At 36.2% G+C, this 12,752-nt stretch overlaps 2 protein-coding genes across 3 annotated transcripts; both read left to right on the top strand.

Moving 5' to 3' along the window:
- Window positions 906-6,748, top strand: LOC18785012 (probable protein S-acyltransferase 14). Its single transcript, XM_007218668.2, has 7 exons — window positions 906-1,697; window positions 2,203-2,422; window positions 2,551-2,642; window positions 4,261-4,384; window positions 4,470-4,555; window positions 4,996-5,061; window positions 6,156-6,748. The coding sequence occupies exons 1-7, from the start codon at window positions 1,488-1,490 to the stop codon at window positions 6,279-6,281; spliced, it is 924 nt and encodes a 307-aa protein (XP_007218730.1). The 5' UTR covers window positions 906-1,487; the 3' UTR covers window positions 6,282-6,748.
- LOC18785178 (myeloid leukemia factor 1) lies at window positions 7,563-10,959 on the top strand. Of its 2 annotated transcripts, none has more exons than XM_020558608.1 (7): window positions 7,563-7,627; window positions 8,237-8,619; window positions 8,719-8,882; window positions 8,960-9,040; window positions 9,572-9,647; window positions 9,738-9,821; window positions 10,522-10,959. In XM_020558608.1, exons 2-7 carry the CDS (start codon window positions 8,256-8,258, stop codon window positions 10,680-10,682), a joined length of 930 nt encoding a protein of 309 aa, XP_020414197.1. In that variant the 5' UTR covers window positions 7,563-7,627; window positions 8,237-8,255; the 3' UTR covers window positions 10,683-10,959. The 2 variants fall into 2 exon arrangements, with proteins under 2 accessions (XP_020414197.1, XP_020414196.1); XM_020558607.1 differs by having other exon boundaries at window positions 9,738-9,830.

The raw sequence follows: 12,752 nt of genomic DNA, 5'->3' as shown, positions 1-12,752 counted from the left end.
ATATGCTATGACCATAAAAGAAAATTAGCTAAAAAGTTATGGAATGAGAAGCAAATCACTTCATTTGTAGTTTATGCACCCTTTCCGGTTAGGGCAAGGTTTTGGAACGAAGTTCTTCTTTCGACTTTAAAAAAAAAGAAAAAAAGAGGGAAGCAAATCAATGTGTAGTGTAGGCTGGTTATGGACAGATACAGTCAGGCTTTCAAAGCTGCTAAATTCCAAAGAAATATGGTGGGCAAGATTTGATATTATTGTAGAAGGTATCAAAGAGCGTGTTGAGCTTTGCAAATATTCATGAAGTGACTTTCAGACCCGTGAGTGCAATCAAGTGACTCATTTGCTTGTTCAATACATTTTGTGCTTCTTTTTCGTGTGAGATTTGATTGGCTTATGAATTGTACTGCGGGTGCGGCCATGCTTTCAGACCCGTCATAGGCATGAGATGCTTTGTTGAGTCTCCACTGTAGGAACTACTTCCATTTCTTCTAAACTGGTTTTTTCGTGATTACTTGGGCAAACATATTCTATGTTTCTTAGATATAATAGTAGAAATTAGAAAGCAATATCGTTACGAAATATCCAAGAAAATCATGTATGCTACTGCTACTACAAAAGTTGTTGGAAATAAATCCTGGTCAACTCCCAAAGTAAATCCTCTTACTCTAGAATGATGACCACCACCTTCTAGATTTATGGTTATGGACTAGGACCAAATGAACCTTGCTCAAAATACAAAACTAGTTTTTTATTTTTATTTTTATGCGGAACTAGTTTTTTTTTTCTTTAATAACTACAAAGTTGTTGCTAGAATAACTTGCAACTTAGTTTAAACTATTTTTTTTTAAAAATATAAGTGACCGTCTAAATTATAAAGAATAAGAATTTCTCACACACATACAACTATCATGCTATGAGATTTGAACTTTAAATTTTTGGTCTGCAAGTTAAGTGCTTTTTTCACTAAGTTAGACTTGTTAGCAAACTTAGCCGAATTTTTTAAATAATAAGTAAAACTATGCCAAAAAAATAAAATAAAAATCAAACCAATCCCATAATTAAAGAATAAGAGAAAATTATGACAAAAGGTCTTATTTTCTTGTTGGTTTCGTCAAAACTCATATCGTCTCACCCCAATGAAAATAAAAAATAAAACAAACAAAAGATAGGAAAAAAAAAATTCATCTTCTCTCTAACAACATGGATTCCAATTTCACACCTCACCTGGAATCCCTTTTAATCCCTTCCTTTCCATAAATTTCGCTTCCAAAAATATAAAACAGCTGCAAACAGCGCAAACAAAAATAGAGAAAATATTTTCTCTGTTTTTCAAATTACTGTTTCCCACTCTGCTTTACATTATCTGTGGGCTTGAACCTCCAAACTACCCAGCTGAATCATAAACCCTAGATCACACTCAGCTCTGAGAAATCAAACAGAGAAAAAGAAAGAATTTTCTTTATGGTTTTTTTGTGTATTTGAGAAATATTATGCATAGATCTGGTGTGACCATGGCTTGGAACGTGTTCAAGTTCTGCACAGCTTTGCGAGGTTTGGGGTCAGTCATGATCCTCCTGGTGCTTGGGGTCGTAGGTGTCACCTATTACACTGTCGTTTTGACTAATTATGGCCCGGCTTTGTACAACGGTGGCCTTGACTCTCTCATTGCTCTTGTTGTATTGATCTTGTTCCATTGCTTGGTAAACCATCGAAAACTATTAAATTTTCAGTTTTTTCTTAACATTTTTCTTGGGGTGTTGATGGGTTTTCTGTTTAGAGTTTTTGGGTTTTAGAATCTGTGTCTTTCGGTTGTATAAATTGGCATTTTTCCTCTTGAAGTATATTACAAAAATCTGCCAACTTTGCTTTTTCAATAATTTCTTCAGTCAGGTCCTTCTTTTTATGTTGGTGGAGGTTGAACTTATTCAATGAAGTTTGAAATTACTTGGAGTCTCTTTGGCAGTGGTTTCTAGAAATATAATTATTAGAATTTTATTTTTGTTGTTTTTGATCATTTTCTTAAAGCTAACTGCTTGTTTCTACCCCCCTTTTGATCCTGTTAGTTCAGACAGAAATAGCGTTTGGTGTGGTAAATAGGATAATTTGTTAGTTTATTGTTAGCTTAAAGGAATCAAAATTTGGTGTCTGATTAAGGGTATTAGAGAAAATAAAGCTAAAAGTGGAAGACTTGTTATAATTGTGCAGTTGGTGATGCTCTTATGGAGCTACTTTTCTGTTGTTTTGACGGATCCCGGTTGCGTGCCACCTAACTGGAGGCCTGCTGTTGATGAAGAGAGAGGGGAGGCTGACCCCTTGACTGGGTCGGATTTTAGTGGTTTGCAGACTGACCCATCTAATCAAAGAATCCGGTATTGCCGGAAGTGCAACCAGCTGAAACCACCTCGTTGCCATCATTGCTCAGTTTGTGAGTCACAATATGTGGAGTTTTTTCATAATCTCTTTTAGCAATATTTTGTTTTGTTTTGCTTTGTTATGTTCTTATGTCTTTAAATCAGAGCTTGATGTTGGATGATTCTTTGTTTCAACGTTCAGGTGGGCGGTGTGTACTGAAAATGGATCACCATTGTGTATGGGTTGTAAATTGTGTTGGGGCCTTAAATTACAAGTATTTTCTACTTTTCTTGGTAAGTTTGTTTCACTGTGTAAGGTGAAATACTTTTCACAGGAGATTATGTATGAATGAGTTGACACGGTTCTATCTACTGAGGATTCCATTTTCATTTTCTTCTACTATGGTTAACTTGTTTTCTCCATACCTGGCCTGTGAATACTGATCTGATGATTTGAAGACATTCTTCCAAGGACTGTTTCAGTTGATTTTAACTTTAGTTTCTCAGATTTTATGACATGATTACGAGTAGTGATAATCATGCAGGTACTGTAAAGATACCTGCATATAGGTCATGAGCATTTGAAAGAAAGGTATCTTAATTAGAAGTTAGGTATTGGGGCAAGTTTTCATTGTTCCTAAAGAAAAAGCTTAAATATGTTACATTTCCATCCTTTTTTAACAATTTTTAAGCTCAACGCTGGTGTACATTCCCTGGAATGCCAATAGGCCGCAGACACAGGCCACAGACAATGATCTAGATTGACTTCGCCTTTATATCTTTGTCACATAGTGTGACCACTTAGGGTCTCCTGAATGTACCACTCAGCTTATTTTTCCATGGTGGTAGTATCACTTTAACAGAATTGTTCCATAGTTCTCGTAGGGTAAATTGATGTTTTTCCTTCTGGTAGATAACTGAACAATAGGTCATCTCACCTTCTAGATCATATTCTTCAAACGGAACTCCATAATTTAACTTTGGAATAATTGCTGGGTTTCAAGGAGTATAACCTTGCAGAGATTGTTTCATCAATTAGGCTCATGGACGGTATATAATGTGATTAGTGGATTATATATAAAGCAAAAACCAAGCTTTTGTAATGAGTTTTTCCTAGCATTAGTAAAATGGTCCTGGACTGCATGTTCTAAGCTGGATAGTTGCAAATTTGAAGAGGTGGAGAACATAATTTTTTGTTGTATTGGCTGGGACTTGCAACTCAATTCACATTTCATTATGAACTTGGTTACCTCTCACACAAACACTATAATTCTTCTACTTTACTATCTTATGCTATGTCAGTATGGCAATTATATTATTTAAAAATCTCAAAATATCAGCTTACGATTTGATGCATGGCAATGATAAATACTCAATATACTGTAAATATGTAATTTAGTAAAGCAGGAACATTGCAGTATGTGTCGAGCATTATAGTATGCTTAGTGCTGGATATTCAGGGGAGTTGATTGCTGTTAAATATCTGTAAGTTAGGTGCAGTACACTTGTTTGAAAGCTTTAGGTTGGTAGAAATCATGAGTTTTAAGGTAATTCAAGGGACTCTTATGGTGCTGTTAAAGAATGCAGTCACTCTTTGTTTCAATGAGTTATTTTTCCTCAGTCTGGTTTGTACTGGCAGTGGTTGCTTGTTATATACTGATACTAAAGTGGAGTTCCATGTATAATTTCGAAAATCTGCTTTTAATAGTGTTTGTGGCTGCATAGTTAATCAATTGGAGATGAATTGTATTGTACTGTCCTGTCAGACTATGATGGAGAAGTTCTTGTGTATGCTCTACTTGATTTGTATTATCTTGTAAAAGTTTCTATTCTTGGATGAAGTCATGAATACATATCAAATGAACTTTATATATTTATACTGATTTCATTCTTTTGTTAAATCTCAATGCAGTTTTACACATTTCTGGAGACAAGTGTTGTAACTTTATCCTTGCTGCCACATTTTATTTCATTCTTTAGTGAAGGAGAAATACCTGGAACACCTAGCACCCTTGCAACTACCTTTCTTGCTTTTGGTATTATCTAATTTTACCTATATTCCCACTTACTGAGGTGGTTGGATATCTGTCTAACTAATTAACATTGCTGCTTTATTTACAGTGTTAAATCTTGCATTTGCATTAAGCGTTTTGGGGTTTCTGATCATGCATATATCGTTAGTGGCTGCAAATACCACAACCATTGAGGTAAAGTCTTTTGCTTCAATCCATTAACAATTTCTCCGGTTTTTGCATTCTTCCTTTTAACTGGGCATTGCCTTATGCTTACATCTTAAAGGTGTCAAAAGGGCAAGGCTCATATAGCAAAGATTAGATATTTGGTATGGTGGTTCAGTCTCCTTGGGAGGCCTCTGTTATATGGCTTTCCTTGGATTGCAATATCACATTTTACTGGAGGTCCCTAGATTGACATGCATCGACTTATAAATATTTAACTTTGGTTTTCAATGTTTGGGCAACTAGCGATGTGGAAAATCTTAGTTGCACTATATTAGTAATCACGGATTAGGGTTTGTCATACCAACATATAAGTAATTCCAATAGTTTTGCAGTATCTTGCCCTTCCCTATGGGCAAAGGAGTCTCAGTGTGGAATTAGATGCTGATGGGGTTATTCTTTGTGATCAGGCATATGAGAAGAAAACCTCTCCTAAATGGCGCTATGACCTTGGTCGAAAGAAGAATTTTGAACAGGTTGGTTCAATTTCCAATGTATCAATGTATTTCATTTACTTTATTCAGTGCATCTTTTAATTTTATTCAAAATTCTGCATTTCAAGAGTAAGTTCTAATTGGGTTTCACAATTCCAAAATTAGTGTCAACATCACGAGGAATAAAAGTTTTGATGTTTGATAATAATATAGGGATCAGTAAGTCCTGAATGTAATGTGGCATTTGCTAGAAGCCTTGAAGCACAAGGATCTTTTGTGCAGCAGACAGCTAAATGCATAAATTCATTAGGTTGCCCTTAGTTTTCAGATTATCTATACTCTTAGAAGAACATTATAATGATGGTTTTCTTGGTATGTGATAGTCACATGGCATACGCACTACAAAGTTAAATTGTTCTTTGATTAAATTACTCTCTTTCTTCCAATTAAAACAAAGGTCATCAAGGTCTTTTGCAAACAATTGTTATGTAGTACATTATGGTAGGTTGAGGTCCAATAATGGGCAAGCAAGACTAATTTCTATTTTCCTAGATTTGAATGCCTGCAGGAACATTTTTCCTAGACAATACTGTTTGACCTGAAATTCTTGTTAATCTGTGTAATGATAGTTGTAATAGTAGTAACCTTCGTATGTGGTGTATAGAAATTGGACCCCTTGCATTGATATTTCTGATTCAGAGGCTTGACCTGATCTTGATGTTCAGACAAGGACCTTGTCTATACAATATTTGAAACAAAATGCGCATGATCATCAGAATCTGGTATTAAGTTTATTCAATACTCTACACTTGTTCAATACCAGACCTTGTATACCATGAACAATGCATAACTGTAAGTGATCAGTTTCTTAGGTTTCTGGAAGCATGGATCTAGAATCTGTAATGCAGTGTGTTTGACACTGTACCCTGGAACAAGTTAAATTTAAAAGTGTTTAAGCTTTGAATATACATTACCTTGTTTTTCATAATTTTATTGGATGCCTTGTCTTTTAATCTTAAAATGATGCGTTTAGTATACTTATGATGGGCCTGGATGTGCGTATGTTCACCTGTGTTTAAGGTGTTAGATCTTTTACCATTACTCTTACAGCTGGAATTCTGCTATTTGCACATCAGGTTTTTGGTATGGACAAACGATACTGGTTCATCCCTGCTTATTCCGAAGAAGATTTGCGACGCATACCAGCGCTGCAGGGTCTTGAGTATCCGTCGAGGCCTGAGTTTAACTCCCAAGAGTTCTGATACCATTTGTTTTGACATGTCAGTGATACAGAAATTTTCCTTGTAACAATAGATGTGGAACATCCACAAAAAGTTCCCTTTGCAGTCGTAACTCTCATCAAATCACAAGCGACTAATTCAGGCTCACAATTTTTCATTCCTATGGGCATCTTCTTGTAAACACGATGATTGAGATGCAGATGAAGAAGAGCGATTTATGGGTCGCAGTGTTTTACGGTAGTGGGACTGGCATGACTGATTGGTGTTTATTTTTGTTAAATATGTGTTGGGAAATTTGGGAACTGTAACATATGGAAAATGAAACTTTCATGTGGTGGCATGAAATGATGATGTTGTTCCTTTAGGTTTGTTGTACCATTCACTGAAATTACCGGATCAATCTCATGGCCTTGCCAATCAAGTGTAATGTATGCTATGTATCCAAGAAATAATCTAATTTCACACTGAATTTTATGCTTGTTCTGTCATGTGGAACTGTTTTGTTATTGTCATTCTACTTCACCAATACATTTTTTTAATAGGGTAAGGCCTTCAAATTGACAACTACGCTATTTGTTTTAACATTTCATTTCAACTGAAAAAAATGGTCAGCTAATTTTCTTTATTTCTCTACTGGAATGACTTTGATCCCTTGCTAATTTTCTGGTCTATCCTACATGAATTGTTGTACACTCTAAATTAAGCGCGATCGGCGAACTCAAGGTGTCGATCACTTTGCCAACTAACGTTTAGTCGAATGATTTTTATCTTTTCTATGTTACAAGATGTCTCAAGTTCTACTTTCACCTTCCAGTTGATTCTAATGAAAAATTTGCCACTTCAGCACCCAAAAAAAAAAAAAAAATCAGCAAAAGAGGGGAAGAGAAGTATGGAGGTTTTTTTCTTCCTTCCTAGTTTTGTTTATTTTGATCTTGTGACAGTATAACAAGACTTAAAAACTTAAAAAAGAAAAAACGTAAACTTTGGGTTCTTTTTTTCCGTCGGAAAGGAAAAATGGGACCCAAGAGTTTTCTTTTTATCCTTTTGGCGGACACTTTTCTCCTCCTTACAAAACAAAGCATTGTGGAGGATGAGGGTAATTTGGTAATTCTAGACATTTGAATTTTCAAACCTTTTCTTTGCTAGAATGTGATACCTGTCCAAGCCATGTAGTCATGGACTCGTGGTTGCATCCAGAATGTCGTAGACCAATGGAGGTGGACACGTGTCACGCCGTGGCGCGCGCTCTTTCTGAAACGTACAAGTATATAAAGCCAGCCAACCAAACCAAAAGAAGCACTTGGGACATTCCGGATTTTTCTCTTTCACTCTCTCTCTCAAACGTTCGTCTCATTTCCTTCTATCAGGTGCGACGAACTAAAATCACCTGGATTTGATCTTTTGTTTTTCTCGCATTTTCTTGGCTTCCAAACAGGCCTTAACGAATTTCTAATTCCTCTGTTTGATTAATTCTCTCTGTAGAATCTGCTATCCATAACCTGTTGAGCTCGTTTGCTGCGAAATTTATTAATTTCTATTTGAATTTCACGATCATTCAACTTAAATTGCAATAAATTATTAAGCAATAGTCCTCGGAAATAATTTGCTACATTCAATTTTCATTAATGACTTAGATGATTGTTCATTAGATGTTAATATATCATAGTAAATGCAGAGTTTGATAATAATTAATTAGTATTTATGTGATCAAGTGAGATACTGTATCTGTCAGATTGAAGTGTATTTTTTTGAATTATCTGAAACACTTGAGGAGATTTTTTGAAGAGCTCTTGTTTTCTAGGATTGGACAATTCATCTTTTATGAATTTTATGAATTTTATTTTCTTCATTCTAAAGAATTTATCTTTTAGTGGAACATATTTTCTTAATTCATTCGTTTTTAATTTTTTTTTAATTTTTAATTTGGTTGATAATAGATATAGAGAATAAATTATGCTGGGATTTTCTGTTTCCAGAAGGATAAACACAACCAATATGCAGAGTGAAAGAGACATTAGAGATGGGGTTTCTCGGTCACGTGACTTGTTAGATAGTTTTCAGGGCTTTGGGTCCCGTAGAAGTATGTTTCCTAGCCTCTTTGGTGGAAGGGATCCATTTGACGATCCCTTCTTCAGTCGCCCGCCTGGTAGCATGTTCGAATCTAGCATTTTCGGTCCAAGTGCCGCTTCTAGTGGTACACCAGAGAATGGTAGAGCCAATGAATTATTAGTAGAAGAACTGAATTCTGATGATGAGGGAGGGGAACATAAAGTTACTGAGGATGGGAGAGATAACTGTGGAAAGCAATATGTTTCAAGCAAAGAACCAACTATTGAGCATCCGGATGATGTTGTGGATGGTAATTAATCTTCTATGTCCGCCTTAATTAGAAAGTTGAAGGTTAATATAATTGAAGTTTCCGAAATGAAAATAATGGTTGCCATGTTGAATCTAGCAGATAGGAAAAGCAATGATGTGACTTGTAGAAATGACCGCAACAAGGTGGAAGGTGAACGGTCCCAGGGTCGTAGTTTCTCTGCCCAGACTTGCAGAGTCACATATGGTGGTGTAGATGGAGCATATTACACTTCTACAAGAACCAGAAGGGCAGGCGGTGATGGTGTAAGTAATGTGTTTCTTGGATTTGATATGTCATTTGCATTCTTCTTTGTTTAGCTTTGATTGTGATTGAACAACAGGTGGTGCTTGAGGAGAGCAAAGAAGCAGATAGAACAACTGGTCAAGCAACACACAGAATCTCGAGAGGACTTCATGATAAGGTATAGTATTTTCTTGTTGTTGTATAAAAAACAATGGCTGTAACACCTGCAACAATGAATTGTAGTTTTAGGCATTAGTCATGTTTTGGAAAAGAGATTAAATATTGATGCACGGGGTGACCATCTGTGGCAAAAACTCAGAGTCACTCTTTGTTGTATTCTTACGGTCAAGTCTGCAGTGAGTGTATGCAGTGCGTTGCCCTTTAGTCTCCCTTCCATTTCATGGGTGTGCTCAATATATTTCTTGAGAGATTAAATCCATGTAGATTTTCATCTTAAATATTTGTTAACCGTTCTACTATCCTTGTTCAAGTTTTATGGGACTGGATTGTAAGTTATTGTTTCCTTATATAGTCATTCAGTTGAGAGCCCATGTTGTTTTGTTACCATTACAGTATTGAATAGATCAGTTTGTGGCTTTTTTTAATTCAATCCCTTTTCTGAGTAAGCATAGGGAAGGATGGCAGAAAGAAAATCTAATTATGTATATGCTACCTTTTATTGGAATTGATATATGTATTGCTTATGTAGGGTCATTCTGTTACAAGGAAGCTTAAGTCAGATGGAAAGGTGGATATGTTGCAAACTTTACACAATTTGAATGAAGGTTGGTTCCTGCAGCCGTACGTGGTTCGTTAATACGTATTATTTTTCACATTTGTGAACATCAAAACTGATACTGCTAGTCTTTTTGCAGATGAGCTTCCTGGCTTTGAAGAAGCATGGACTGGTAATGTTAAAGGACGCTTACCTGGTTGGAGAGGTGATTTTAATATGCATGGTAATGCTGGTAAGCACTACTTGGTTCTTTCCTGTTGGACTTTCTTTTCATTTTCCTTTATGTTTGTTTCTTCATTTTATTTTATTTATTTTACGATTAGATGGTTTCACAACATTGAAGGTCGTATGCATTCACCAAGCCTTCCTTAGGGTCCTAGTTAGCTTTTCAGAGCGAAATCTTGAGTAAATGTGTCTCTGTATCCTGATCTTTAATATCTTGACACACCTTGATATTAAGTGAGTTCCCTAATGGCCAAAAATATTACAGAGTGTAAAACAGGAAAATAAAATTATGTGTGTTGCAATAACTAGTGAAAGTTGGGGATTCGATCTTTAGTGGACTGGGATAAGGAGTTCCTATGGCTTGCCATTTAAATGGTTATGTTTGATAGAACAGTGGTAATGCTTATGTTGTTCTTTGTGACAAATGTGGAATGTTGCACATTGCCAGATGTATGACTTAGGAAAGACAAATATCCATCAAACCTGTGAGTCTGTACTAGTAATGTAAGTGTGTTTGTTCTTCGGTTCCTTTCCCCTTGCCTCCTCTCTCTTTGCAGGCACTGGACGAAACTTCTTTTATGTCACCTGTTAGTTTGTATATGAGATATAGTAGGCAATGTCATGGTTCAGAATCCAGTCACTCCCTTTTGATTCACACTTCGTGTCATAACTTAGTTATGAATGGCATGACAATGTAGGTTCAGGTAGCAGACAACAGAAGGGAAATGCAATTTGGGGAGCTGGGCTGCTTCCATCTGCCGAGCAAGCGCAAAGCGTAAGAGGAAATGGATCAGACAATGCAACCAGAGCTACCTCTGATGGGAGAACCAAAAGGGTGGTTAGAATCAACATAGACTAAGGCCGGATACTTGTCCATACATAAATTGGAGACAAAAAGATGGAAAACAGTAATTAACATGCTCTGCCCATGTGTTTCGTCTGGAATTCGAGCCGTTTCGAGTAATTTTTGGGCTGTTCATTCTTCATCGGGGAGCCAATAGTGTTTGCAAGTCGATATGTAACAAGAAAATTAGGGGATGTAGGTTGGTTTTGGTTGTTTGAGTGGCTTATTGCTGTCCAATAATAATTAATTTGAACATCTTTACTTAAATGGTCATTTTTGTTCGTTATGTTTTGTTAAGCCTTTCAACCTCCATTGAATCATGCTAATCCGAACCCATTGTGTGGATACTCCATGCATCACTCACCAAATTGACACATATGTAGATACACTAACAAACAAGTACCAATTGAACTGTGCTCGGGGAAGAGATTTATCGAAAATCAGCTTTATCAACACATTGCAAATTGTCTAATTCTCAAGAATCAACACATTACAATCATTGATTTCCAATTAAATCGAAAACGCTAACATTTAATAACACCATGATAAGCCACAGTTTTCCTTCCCGTCACTTTTAAACGACTCGATAGAATTTCAAAACAACTCACTTGACAGAATTTCAAAGGGGAATGACAGATGGATGATTAGCCAGTGAGGATGACTGATAAGACACTAATCTCAATAGATAAAATCTCCCACTAGACAATTCTTTTTTTCGCTTGAATGAACACTCATACGCAAATCCCAACAGGTCGAATTTTAGCTCCATCCAGCTTGAGGTAGCCATTGCAACTATTTACTGGGTTGCAAGCTTTAGGATGTCATCTAGAATGAGAATTAAGATTAAAAATAATTTTTTTTGAGTTTACTCCAACATCTTAAAAGCATTATAAGAGAAAATATCAAATGAATAACAAAATCTTGATTAGATGTTGAAAGGTAGATAAACATGGATATGGTTCAATGAAGTTCTACTCATCGCAAATTTTAAATTGGGACAAACTGAGTGACAGACTTTGTAGCATTCGAGATGGATGAGACAAAATTAGGAAAATCATGCTTTAGTTAGGCCACCAATTAACCCGCTTAGGATTTGCACAAGTTATGTGATCCTAAAATGCATGCCTCTGGGGCTGTGGTAGTTACAAATACCATGTCAAATTAAAATGACTTGGAAGTTTTTGTTTTTTCTCAAAATTTACATTATTGATTTTGTTGAGGTCTAAAAAGTCACGACAAGCCCAAAAACATTTAAAGTTTAATATGATGTACAAAATAGGGGATAAATTGGTAACGTATTAATTCCAATTATATTTTTGGGAATCTTCGACAAAATAAATTTGTACGCAAGCTTTTATACAAATTCCAGTAGCATCCATACCATGCCAAAAATCTATTCCTTTAATTCTAATATGTCACTAAGCTCGATCACAAAAGCCCAAGTCATTGTAACACATGCCCAAGCATTTCAAGCACATGCCAAATAACTTCATGCCACGCTAATACATTTTTTCTATGAAAATCACCTACCAAACTCACATGAACCCAAGTCATGTGGCTTACGAGACTTGCACGAGGGATTGTGGTGTGGAAGGTTATAGAGGTCCACAAGGCCCGTTCTTGGATAATGGAGACTTTGGGCTAGCTACTTGGGAGCACCAAAGTACAAGCTCATTACTTGGAGTTCTCCAATGTGGGTGAGCAAATGAGATATTCTTCAAGCACTCCCTATTACCCGCTGGAAACAAGCCAATTCCGACACTTACTTTTACCCATAGGAAAGTCATTTTCTAATGCCTAACTTTACGTGCTGGAAATAAGAATGACATGACCCGCCTCAAATTCCTCGAAATCCGTGACGGATCTTGTGGTTTTGGATGTCGGCCCACTTGCTAACATCCTAGCCTCTCTTCTAAATCAAAGGAGGAGAGGGTCGAGACTTACTGCCGAAATTTCGGCAGAGTCTCCCCTAAAAGACAAACTTAACCAAAATTTTCAACCTGTTAAAACGCAGTTTAAAATTCTCAAACCTCAGCATGCATAGTCATAAGTAGTTGTAAAGACTCAACCCACAATCATTCATCA

The sequence above is a fragment of the Prunus persica genome, chromosome G2 (assembly GCF_000346465.2).
Source record: "Prunus persica cultivar Lovell chromosome G2, Prunus_persica_NCBIv2, whole genome shotgun sequence".
Taxonomy (NCBI): Eukaryota; Viridiplantae; Streptophyta; class Magnoliopsida; order Rosales; family Rosaceae; genus Prunus; species Prunus persica.
This window is presented reverse-complemented; position numbering and strand designations above follow the sequence as displayed.

Excerpts from the sequence above, each read along its gene's own strand:
- LOC18785178 (XM_020558607.1), top strand. The coding sequence starts at position 8,256 with ATGCAGAGTGAAAGAGACATTAGAGATGGGGTTTCTCGGTCACGTGAC. Across the intron at positions 9,041-9,571 it reads CGAGAGGACTTCATGATAAG|GGTCATTCTGTTACAAGGAA; the intron begins GTATAGTATTTT and ends TTGCTTATGTAG. Across the intron at positions 9,648-9,737 it reads TTTACACAATTTGAATGAAG|ATGAGCTTCCTGGCTTTGAA; the intron begins GTTGGTTCCTGC and ends GTCTTTTTGCAG.
- LOC18785012 (XM_007218668.2), top strand. The coding sequence starts at position 1,488 with ATGCATAGATCTGGTGTGACCATGGCTTGGAACGTGTTCAAGTTCTGC. Across the intron at positions 2,643-4,260 it reads AGTATTTTCTACTTTTCTTG|TTTTACACATTTCTGGAGAC; the intron begins GTAAGTTTGTTT and ends ATCTCAATGCAG. Across the intron at positions 4,385-4,469 it reads AACTACCTTTCTTGCTTTTG|TGTTAAATCTTGCATTTGCA; the intron begins GTATTATCTAAT and ends CTTTATTTACAG.